Source organism: Monodon monoceros, unplaced genomic scaffold (genome assembly GCF_005190385.1).
Source record: "Monodon monoceros isolate NGI ecotype Baffin Bay Population unplaced genomic scaffold, NGI_Narwhal_1 Super_Scaffold_21, whole genome shotgun sequence".
In the NCBI taxonomy this organism is placed as follows: Eukaryota; Metazoa; Chordata; class Mammalia; order Artiodactyla; family Monodontidae; genus Monodon; species Monodon monoceros.
Genome location: NW_021703778.1, coordinates 66,579,508 through 66,591,788, shown reverse-complemented (window position 1 = coordinate 66,591,788; position 12,281 = coordinate 66,579,508). Strand labels below are relative to the sequence as shown.

Genomic DNA, 12,281 nt, shown 5'->3' with positions numbered 1-12,281 from the left:
GAAATATTACTGAACACACACACAATAATCTGAACACCTGCCCTTGTGTGAAAGTCTTAAGATTTTCATTTTTATTAAAATCTTCATTTGTCTCCTAAAGGAGTGGGTTTGTGTCAAACCAAAATGATTCTCTCCCTCTTTTGAAATAATGACCCGTTTTATGTTCTGCTTGGTTAATATGTGCTTCTCCTGGACGCCCAGTTTATATCAGAAGTGAAAGGACCTGCTCTGCAAGGGTGTCCCTCTCGGGAGGTAAATGGAATAGCTCACATAGGCTGTGATTTGAGTCTTTTTCAGGAAAAGGGTTCTGCAGCTCTTCAGTCCTCCAAAAGTATCAGGAGGGCACAATAGTATAGATTTGGTATAACCTTCCCCATTTTTGGAAAATAGTTAACAAAATTCAGTCTTTCAAACATCTACTGCTTACTCGGCACCAGACACTGAGTACTGTGGACGATACAAAGATCTGACATATGGTTCCTGCAGTCCCCAAGGACATTTACAAATAACTAACATGCAGCAGGAAATTATAAGTATCCCAAGGACTGTGAGTTTAGGGGAGATTACATCCAGCTACAACTGGAGTTACTTGGGGGAGGGGGGTAGTGCTCAATGATAACCTCATAAAGGATATGCAAAGACAGGACAAAGGCAGGGACTCTTGGAAAAGGGAAAATAAGGATAGAAAAACTGTAAGCCTCGGAGCATGTTTCAACTTCTTCAGAGGACAGAGCACATGGAAAAGGCGCCTTAACATTAGCTATTGTCAAAATATTTTGACTACAAGCATAATAATTAATAATCAAATAGGTTAAACCTAATACACCTCTAAAGTAAACCAATTAGTGTAACCACAAGAAATTTATATACAAGGAAAATTTACAAACTGAAGTGAAATTACTAAGGTGCACTGGAAAATAACACACACACACCGCATACAGAAGAAGAAATCCTTTTTTGTTTCTTAATCATAGTGAGGTGTGGGGAAAATGTTAATTTAAACTACAGCTTCATCAGCTTACTACTAGCACAGTTTCCTTTTAGGCTGTCAGTATAATGCTACAGGATGATTCCCTGGCATTTTGTTCTAAACCCACAAATGAGATGGTTATGTGACCAGCTGCAGCTCCCTTCCTGCATTTCAGAAGCTCTCGGAGTCCACACACTTGCGGCTCTGTATAACTTCACACAAAAGACTGGCAACTGGCCAAGAAACCCCTGCCACGGTGTATATTCCCCCAAGGTCCAAGATCTGTCATTTAATTCCAGTTCAGCCGTGAAATGACTTGTACTTTAGCATACTATACCAATATAAAGCAAATTAAATTCCAGTCCTAGTTAATAAAGGTATTCCTCTAAAATGCAATACACAAAGACATTAAAGTATATAGTCTATATTTTTAAAGAGACCTACGAATATAATTCCACTCCATTAGGAAAATTCCAAGATAATTCTTTAAATTTCCTCAAAGAGTTACTATTTCCTCATAATCTTACCAACAGCAAGAAAACCCACTGCACACAGAGATTTAATTGTATTTCCAAATTTCCCCATTAAATATTTCATGCACATTGCTAACTAAAAATCAAGAAGAATGAACGTTTTCAACATCTGGTGCATACAGGTTGACATGACCTGCAATGATGACTGTGAGACAGATACCTCAAGAATGATCTTAATTCCTGCTGTTTAAAGAGAAATACTTACAACCTTACAGAAACACATGGTTCTGTCAATTAGATAGCTGTGTCATTCTAGTATATAAGTGTCCTCAGGGAAAGGGGGGGAAACTAATGAAAACACTTTAACAGCTTGGCTAATGTTTAATTCTTGTAGGAAGGGGTGTTTTATGAGAGCAAATAATAATAAACTCAGCACTAGGCTCAGAAAATCTTCCCAAGATTTTCACTTTTACTGATGTCTTCATGTACCTCTAGCTTGTCTCTCTTCCACGTCCGGACATCTTCCACACAAAGGATCACTGAAATACTAGTGATCTACAGGACTAAACCTTACAATGTTTTATTCAATAGCCACAGTGTAATAATGTTAAACCTGTAAAAATGTAAACTTGGTAGGCCACTGACCTTTTTTTCTTCCTTTTGATGGGACACCTTTCTACAATACAATAAGCAGCTAAGGATAATGTAGAAAGGATTAGCACACAACTTCAGTAGAAAGTGTGAATCAAAAGCAATATTTGGACTTTAAATGCCCATCCCTGCCCAGTATTGCCTTCATGTAACATTCGAGGGCTATATGGCAAAAACAAAAACAAAAATAAAAGGGCTCCTTTAAATGGCTTTTTTTTTCCTTTCAATGTCAGAAACCTTTTGAATTCAGTAAAATGATTAAAACCATAAAGAATTATTCATAATTTACTAGTCAAGGAAAGAAATTTGCTTCACGCCAAAGTTAAAACTGTAAAATACACTGACTCTTTGAGCATACCGAATGGATATGGATTGTTAAACATCACTTGTAACCTGAATAACCTGTTCAAAGTAGTCAGAAAAATTCTTACTTTATTGTCATTTACATGAAACAGACATGTATAGTATAGTGTATTACAAAGAGAGAACAGGGCCTCCAATACCCTTTTAAAGGATGTGACACTTAAAAAAAAATTAGCTTGAAAGGCTACACACAAAATTCTTGATGTTTATCTACAGAGTAGAAGAGGAGAGTGGAACTGTGTTGGGACAGGGGAGACTGTCAAAATAATTTTTTAAACAAAGAAGTTAAAGATTATATAACAAAACCTTAACTGGACAGTAGGAATGTGGGTTTTTATCATATTATAATAATATTATCATATTATTCTTCAATTAAAAACAAAAAAAGAAAAGGAATTATAATGAACAACAACAAATACTTTTCATTTCCCTGAAGCTTAGTGGGATGGGAAAGAAGAGGAGACCTAGAGGTTGAAAGAACAATTTAAATTTACATCTGAATGAATAAGGAAAGCATTCCTGATAGCCCCCAGTCCTCTGCGAATTCCAACAGGACTAAAAGGCAGTAATGGCAGTCCCCACTGGCTTAGAGACTGGGGGGAGGGGAAAGAGTGAGGACGACGAGAAAACTCCAGCACACACATAGTAAAGGAATAGCATTTTTAGATAATATTAATACTTACCAGTATGTACTGTAGCTACTGCAATCCATACACACTGTGTGCTGAGCTTTTTCTTGCTTTTCTGATTTCTTATGGTTGGTTAAGGGTATTTGTGCATCTTCATAATGTTTTTTTGCATGGCCATTCACATACCTTACAAAAATCAAATGAAAATGTATTTTAATCTAAATATTGCTTGGGAAGTTAAAGTAGCAGGAGATGATAATAAAATTAGATGGTTATCAAATCAGAATAAGAAAGAATTCCTTCTAATAAAGAGCATTCAATCCTGTAAGAGTATTCATCACTTAGTGATTTATTAAGCTGAGTACTTAAAATATGCTTTTTTGCAATCAAATACAGTCAACTTATTATTGTACACAAGACTAGGACCAGGCAAGGAAAGGTGTTATCTATGCAAACCAGTTTCAATACCATTGAGATTATCACTTATCAACTCCTTTGCTGATAATTTTGCTATATAGCCTTTTTCTTTTTTTTAAGTTTTCTTAGGCTGCTAACTCCCAACTCAGCTATTATCAAAGACAAGCTCTGCAAACTAAATTACTCAATCACTGCCCACAGGGCCATAGGCTCTGCTTAGGTTGCTGCTTAATATAAAACATGAGAGTCAGATATGGAAACAGGATAATCTCCCATCTCTTTCTCATCAATATGGCTTCATATCTTTCATTTGAATGCCTGAATAATCACTCCACTAATATGGAAATAGGTTTGTTTAAAAGAAATCCAAACAAAACAGAAATTATCTTAAGCTTATATAAACTGTTATTTCTTACTACATGGGCAAAGATAATCAAAGGCTGACTACAGTCAGAAAAATTTTCTAACACTTTCCAACTCAGATTTAATAAATCATTTCATCACAAAAAGCAAAATGAAACTGAAATAAGGGTTCATCTACACCTTCACCTAAATACTGTACAATGCCATAACTGACCACTACTTGAAGACCCTCATAAAACAAAAACTTCCCAGTTCCTAGAAAGCTGCCAATTTATAGAAGGCAAGGCCTAATTGTAAACTCAGAACAGTCAAAACAAATGTCGGTTAAATAGTGCCAAAGTAAACCTGCTCAGAGAGTTAAGGTGACATTTTTGTCATGATGTGCCTTAACTGTACAAGGAGCAACACTTACCTTGGGGAAAGTAGGATAGTTTGTGGTAAGTAAGGAGGATCAACTCCAAGCCTGGCCTCTCTACCCCAGGAAACCTGGAAGCATCAGAGGCACTACTAACCTCAACTCAGAGTTTGATCACGTTTTCCCCCCTTTTTTTCACTGTAATAAACATAACCAAGACTTGTGTGTAGGGTCTTCTACACAAAAGTGGACTAAACTGAATTTTTAATTCCATTGTATATATGGCTGAGTTAAAATAAAAATAATGATTAAGAGTATAAACTCAGGGCTTCCCTGGTGGCACAGTGGTTAAGAGTCTGCCTGCCGATGCAGGGGACATGGGTTCGTGCCCCGGTCCGGGAAGATCCCACATGCCGTGGAGCGGCTGGGCCCGTGAGCCATGGCCGCTGAGCCTGCGCATCCGGAGCCTGTGCTCCGCAACGGGAGAGGCCACAGCAATGAGAGGCCCGTGTACCGCCAAAAAAAAAAAAAAAGGTATAAACTCAAAAATTAGACAGCCTGGGTTTTAGCAGGCGTTATCACATAATGGCCTGGTGACCTTGGGTGAGTTACTTAACCTCTCTACTTCTGTTTTCTCATCGATAAAACAGAGATAATAGTACTTATATCTCATGGGTTGTTAGGTGATTAAATAATCCATGGCTCAGAATGCATGAATGAATGAATAGTACATATAGTTCCTTTAGCCACCATACTGTAGCCTCCAAATGTACTAGATATTTCCATGGTTACTGTAATAAATGTCAGTGATAAAGTAAGAAGTGTATTACTGCTAACATTAAGATTAGCAATGTTTTGGCTAATATTCAAATACATGTCAGAAGTTAACAGTCATGTATAAACTACCACATAAAAATAAATATTTCCCTCATCCAGTTTTAGATTTTAACCAATTTGGTCTAAAAAGGAAAAGTGTCCATATACATGTCACAGATTTTTTAACAATAATCACAAAAAATAGGAAAAATAAAAGGGATGGTGTCATGAAGACCAATACAATATATAACTCAAATATACTACTGATAAAGTACATTTCCTAGTTTGAAAGAATATTCAGTTTAAGACTCCCCTAAATACAAGTGGTCTAAATTACTAAGAAAATCATCATTCTTGGCAATCAACACCCAGGATTACATGGCAAAAGAAAATTAGCCAATCAGCTATGTAAAATGAAGATCCAAATGCAGGTTACTCTCATTATCTGTGTAATCTACTTAATTATATTTCTCTGAAACCATGTCAGATTTCCAAATTTAAGATTGCTTACAATTGGAAACTCACTACCTACAGAGCCTAGAAAATTTTCAATTTATTTTTCCAATACCTACTTAGAGAACTGTTTGTTGCTTGCTGTTAAGAACACTAATGTCTCCACTTTTTGAGAGTATGTCAGGTCTTTTTGTTGACATATGACCTTCCAGATTTAGGCTGTAAAGCACTATGAGACAACTGGAGGATAGAACTATATAAATTTTATTGCATTATAATTCTCACCTCTCAAAATCTAGGAGAGGAATCTGTCTCTTCAAGTGCAGAATTTAAGTGCTTCTACTTTTCTTCTTTTTTAAAAAAAATGTTATCTGTACAAAGTATTTTCAGGTTCCCCAAATCCTAGAGATTTCAAAACCACAATAACCACAATTAAGATATGCAGTTAACATTTTCCAAAAGTACTCTTAAGTGTACATGGAAAAATAGACTCAATTCCAGGACTGAAAATGTGAAAAATCAAAAGTTAACTGAACAAAGATGCTCTCTTCATGCAATGAGGGTTTACGAATAACGATGGGGAAACTGTCCAAATAAATACAGTATAGATTTCAGCCTGTGTGACTCAGTATGATTTCCCACCTCCTTGATGCTAAGCTACTAACTTCTGAAGTAAATTCAAAGCAGATTTTCTAAGCTAAAAGAGCCACAGAAATAAATGTGCTACTACCAGACACACAAAGTTTGATATTTATTTGAGTTTGTGCTAGAAGAAAGAGTTACTAAAGTATTTAAGTAACATCATTTTGAAGCCAAGAACTGGGAGGAAATGCTCAGGCTTGAACTGGGTTTGGGAGTGTTAAGTTCCTAGAATGCAAATATGTCTTAACGGAACAATGATATATTTGGTACATCTTAGCATAAATAATGAACTCCACAGTGAGACCATTTTCGAGGGAATTCCTTTATCTGTTTTGTTTTCAGAAGAATGATGTGATATCTGGGATTTGATTCAAAAGTCAGTAAAGGTAGGGAAGAGTAGGTAACAGGTGAAACAAAATTGGCCACATGTCAATCAAATATTACTAGTAGATTGTCTTGATCATCAAATTAATTCTTCTATCAATATAAAGGGGTTTTCCCCCCTAGATTTTCCTCAGTTCCATCACTGAACAAAGGGATTCTATTAGGAGAGGGAAGAAGCCCTACAGAGAATTACGTACACGCTATAATTAAACAACGGTGCTAAATAAATCCAAATCAATAAAACTTTGACATAAAGCTTAAAGGTAAACTGAAAAAAGCAAGTTGGGTAGTGAAGTAATAAGCATGTCACCTACCTTCCACAGTGGACACTTGAACAAGTCAAACAGACCCAGGGGCTTTTGTTGGACCGGCACACTAATAAAAAGAAAAATACACAATATGCCAATTGTATCACGTTATTTCCCAGTTTCTCCCCTAATCTGTAATACCACATCCTGTGATTAAGTTATAAATTCCATGGCTGCTTAGGTGTACTGAAATCACAAATCCTTGCTTTGTGAGTGCATTTACACAAAACGGCTGCCTAATTAACGTTATACTGAAAGAATCTAAACGCATGTCCACAGCAACTGCTCATATTAACTGCGGACTCAACTCAAATAGTTTAGCCACAGGTTAAACACTTTTCTCCTTTATTACTTATTCCTTTTTTGTTTTTCAACAGGCTCTGACAAGTTAAGGACAGTCTTATTTTCTCATCAAAAGCACTTTTAAGGGAATTCCCTGGCAGTCCAGTGGTTAATACTCCACATTCCCAATGCAGGGGGCACGGGTTCCATCCATGCTTGGAGAACTAAGATCCTGCATGCCGCATGGCGCAGCCAAAAAATAAATAAAAAGACAAAACATTAAAAAAAAAGATTAAAAAAACATTTTAAGTCTAATTTTTTAATCACAGGTCTTTACCATACAGATCATATACTACTATAAATGACAACTCTTTAGTTTATTTAGTGAGAGGCATAACCTAAGGATACAATTCAGAAGACTAATAAGCCCAGTTCTTCCCAAATTAATGTCTCAAATGCATTAAATATAATTCTAAATATGATAACTGCATGTAATTCTTGCTGAGGGTATAATCAGGACATTAATTACTTTAGTCTGAGTATTACAGGGACACGGCAGGCAAAAAGGGGTATGAAAACTTTTAAAATACTGATTACAATTTTGCTTGCCGTTTACCTATTCAATTTTAAGCCCAATAAACACAACAATGATTTTAAAAGGGAAGGGATATAAAAATCACCTGGAACAAGCTTTTTCAAAACACGTATGTTCTACTCAGGCAGAGACATCTACATTGGGGTGGGTACAGAAGGACAAAAGAACATGTCTATTTTGAGAAAAGCAACTTCCCAGGTGACTCCCTAATACAACCACTTGAGAACCACTAGTCAGTCTCCTAGGGGCCAAGAGAGGGGCACCGCAGCACATCCACACACTCAGGATTATAATAAGTCCACTGCCTGGTACACAGTATATGCTCAATGAACAGTTGTTGAAACAAAGTTTAAATTTCTTAGTTTAAGATACCAAGCTCTTCCAAGATCTGATCCCTACTATATTATATTGGTCCTGTCTAATCATACATCACAATTGGCCTTTCTCATTTTTAAGAAAAATTAGCCAAAACTGGAAATAAAGTGAATCAAGAACTATAAGCCCTTTCAATGTATAATAAAATATAATGAATATTATATTCATTATGAATAATGAATATCCCAAAGATATTTAATTATAATACCATTGTTTGACCTGCTGTTTACTACTGATTAGGACCCAAATTCTATGAACTTACAAGTGAACTTGTAGATTTTTATTTGGTAGAGATAATATCTGTCTGGCAGACTCCAAGGGCTATGGTTTTCCTACCCTGCAGGACATTAATGGGTTTTATATCTAGCCTAGCAATTTACTTCAACATTCATTCTTCAGTGTCTGCATTCACTCAATTCCTCAAATGCTCTTGGAATCAGCTTTACCATCCTGCTGGTTCCCTTATTAATGAGTTAAATAAATCTTTGACATACATTCATTCTACATTTGGGAGGGGAGGAGAAGGCAAGGAAGAATAGGAGAGTACAGTGATATACTGCCCAAGGGCCTCTGCCTTTCTGCCCAGCACAGGGCTCTAACTATTTTTGAATGAGAAAACTTTCAGTGGTAAAAATCCCCTTCCAGTTAGCCAAGGGCCTTACCTTTCCTTAGGGCATTACATTAACTGCTAGGGCCACCCTGAAGGCATTTTAGTTTTTTACTCAGTTGGGTCCAATTTTATTGTATGTGCATGTAAGTCACATGACAAAGGCTAATAAGAAGAATGCCAAACTGCTAACAGCAATTATTTTAGGCAAGAACATGAGAAGACTATTGTAAGGGAGACTGTTGGCTTTTTATTTGTACACCCCTGTGGTATTTGATTTGTATCAACAAAAATATGACATTTTTATAGTTTGAAAAGAAAGTCCTACAGAGTATATTTTTAAAGGGAAAAATAAATTAGAACACAGTTTACTTGAAACAGATATTCCTGGTCTGCGATATAACTTGAAGGATTAAAAAACTACAAATATTATATAGTTTTATTCCTCCAGCAAACCTTTTTCTTTTAGTAAATACTAAGAAACACTGTACTCAATCTGGAAGAAGTTTAGTATTAACCTGAAATAAGTAATTATGTTATAATAGTAAGTTTAGGCCCAAGTTTTTAGTCATTTACAGGTTTTTGTTTTTTGTGTAATTATGGGAAGATTTTCCCCCCCTCCTTTGAATGAGGAAAAAAAAAAAATCTAGAACAAAATCACTGTTACTTTGGTGTGTTTCCTACCAAATGTTCATTTTTCCCCCGATGGCTGTAAAGTGTGTGTATGGACAAAAAGTACATACAATTTTGTGATCTAATTTTTCCACTATCAGTATATTAAATGCATTTCTTCATGTTACTGAATTAGAACAGTGTACTCTAAACCTAGCCTTATAAAATCTCAACTACCTCATAAAGTTTTATCAGTTTTTTAATTTCTTAATTTCAGATTTTCAAAAAGATACCCTAAGCCTGAGGGGAAGAAATGGGGAATAACTGCCTAATAGGTACAGGGTTTATTTTGGGGTGATGAAATGTCTTGGAACAAGATAGAGGTGGTAGTTGTAGATGTACTAAATGCACTGAATTGAATTATTCACTTTAAAATGGTTAATTTGGGGAATTCCCTGGCAGTCCAGTGGTTGGGACTCGGTGCTTTCACTGACAAGAGCCCAGGTTCGATCCCTGGCTGGGGAACTAAAGATCCCACAAGCCACATGGCATGTACATAAATAAATAAATAAGTAAATAATATTATGTTATGTGAATTATATCTTGATTAAATAAATAGGTGCTTAAGACAGGGATGAGGAGAAAGAATAAAAGGAAATAAAATAGTATTGACTTTCAAAAACATTGGAAAGAAGTGACTGTGCCTTTTACTAAATCTCAAAAAAGACCTCACTTTCTAAGTTAAGAAATCAAATTTCTTTTATCATGAATATTTACAATAAGAAAGTTAAGACTTAACATGTGATAAGACAGTTGGTCTTGGCTATTTAAATGACAGTACTCTCTGAGGGCTTAATAGTTTCACACCAGAAGAACATTTGAAGGCTAGGAAACTACAGAGAAAAGGGTATTATGGGGCATTCTGAAGCCATTTATTACACTGCTTTGGGGAATATTCACTCTGTGTATATATACCTTATCCAAATTATAAACCTTTAAAGTACCCAAGACAATTAGAAAATAGAAGGAAAAATACTGGCTTTAAATTAAACTCTCAATTATTGCTACAAATAGAACAGGTCATAGCATGAGTAAAAGAATACCTGCAATAATCTTAAATTCATTTATTTTAATCACGTTAAGGGGACACACTTTATTATAAAAGGTAGTCTCAGTTTATAGACAGATGGGTTTCAAGTTTATCTGTAGGATGAACACATTTCCCATGGAAACTGCATTAGAGGTTTGCAGGCTATTTTATAAAACTCTACAAGAACCATAACAAAACTGAAATACTATATTGTGTGTATGCATGTGTGTGTGTGTATAAAATAAAACCATACACAGTCAATAAAAATGTTTTTAAGCTATAAATATACTATCTATTCAGCAGAACATAAAAATATTAAAATGAAGGGTTTTTATTTTTTAAATCTTAAATGCCGGTACTTGAGAGAAAGAGGTTAATAAGGTTGGAAACTTGTAGGAGTTCAAAAAGATAAGTCTGAAAACTTATAAGGGCTCTTCATATTATGCCTAATTACACTTCAAGGTGACATCATGGCAGGGAAGGCATGCAGTATATTTCTCACACTGTTACACATGGCCGCAGCAGGGTCACTGGATGTCATAAACAGAAGTCTGGTCCTCTTTCACTCAGATTATGAAATTTCCTCAAAGTTACTCTCCTCCAGCAATCTGTCCCATACGCTTAGATTCTTCCAACCCCGAGCTCGGGTTTCCTCTCACAGCTCCTGGGCATCTCAGCCTGGGGGGCTGGTACTATCCAGCTCCCTTCACTCTCCTCCTGCTGCTATAGCCTCAAAACTCTCCTCTGGCCCTGTCCTTACCCTCAGCCACGAGCTCTGCAAGTTGGCAGCAGCACCCCTTTGCGGGGAGTGGAGAATGTCGATCCTCTCCTAAGCTAGGGCCATTTTCCACAAGATAGAAGCTCTGACACAGGTTGGGCAAGGGAGACAGGTGAAGTAGGCCCAGCCTCTAAAACATGCTCGCATTCATGTCTTCTTCCTAAAGCCCCCAAAAGCCTTAACCCTCCTGGAAACTAGGAAGGGACAACTGATGGAGCACAAAGGCAGAGGGAAGGCATCCAACTGATCTACAAACCAAAGCGGTTTTACTCCCTGCTACTCCTATGCAGGAAAGAACAGTCTGCTCCTTTACCAAGAGACAAGAAGGGCAGAAAACTAGGGAGTTCTAGGGGACTTCCCTGGTGGCACAGTGGTTAAGAATCCACCTGCCAATGCAGGGAACACAGGTTCAAGCCCTGGTCCGGGAAAATCCCACATGCTGCGGAGCAACTAAGCCCGTGAGCCGCAACTACGCCCGTGAGCCGCAACTACTGAAGCCCGCGCGCCTAGAGCCTGTGCTCTGCAACACCTGAAGCCACCGCAATGAGAAGCCCGCGCACCGCAACTAAGAGCAGCCCCCACTCGCCACAACTAGAGAAAGTCCGCGTGCAGCAACAAAGACCCAGTACAGCCAAAAATAAATTAAAAAAATAAATTAAAGAAAACTAGGGAGTTCTGGGCTTAAAGGGGCCTATTTACACACGAATATCTAGGTTGTGTTCAGAAGGCAAAATGGCATCCACAGCGAATATAAATTTCTTCCCACCGATCTTCAATAGCCTTATTATTCACTACATAGAACCTAAAAAGATAGAATACATTTGGTATTCAAGGTCCATCAACAATTCTCCTTAAGTTCTGAATTTTTTATAAAACATCATGCACTAGTGCTTACGATACAACTTGGTCACTGTCTCTACAGGCAAAATAGTTCAAGCACTCAGCGCTGACAGGCAAGCCATTTATAGCGCATCCATTATTCAATAGTTGCTTCAACTGGCAGAGAGGCTCTTGAGCTTCTTAAGAATTCAGAAAGGTGAGGATCCAATGACTAGGATTCTAGTCCTGGCCCTATCATTACTAGCTATAGAACTGAGAACATCACTACTATTCTGAGT

General features: G+C 36.9%; 1 protein-coding gene across 5 annotated transcripts in view; it reads right to left on the bottom strand.

Annotated features, from left to right (window-relative positions):
• The window catches only part of USP3 (ubiquitin specific peptidase 3), a 129,039-nt gene that overhangs the window by 60,808 nt on the left and 55,950 nt on the right, over window positions 1–12,281 (bottom strand). For 3 of the 5 annotated variants that reach the window (XM_029236255.1, XM_029236252.1, XM_029236256.1), the window contains exons 2-3: window positions 6,831–6,891; window positions 3,141–3,272 (exon numbers count right to left, since the gene is read on the bottom strand). In XM_029236255.1, coding sequence (XP_029092088.1) covers window positions 3,141–3,169 — 29 coding nt within the window. In that variant the 5' untranslated portion in view covers window positions 3,170–3,272; window positions 6,831–6,891. Of the gene's footprint in view, window positions 1–3,140; window positions 3,273–5,775; window positions 5,893–6,830; window positions 6,950–12,281 lie in introns of those variants that run through there. The other 2 variants (XM_029236253.1, XM_029236254.1) reach the window with 2 other exon arrangements.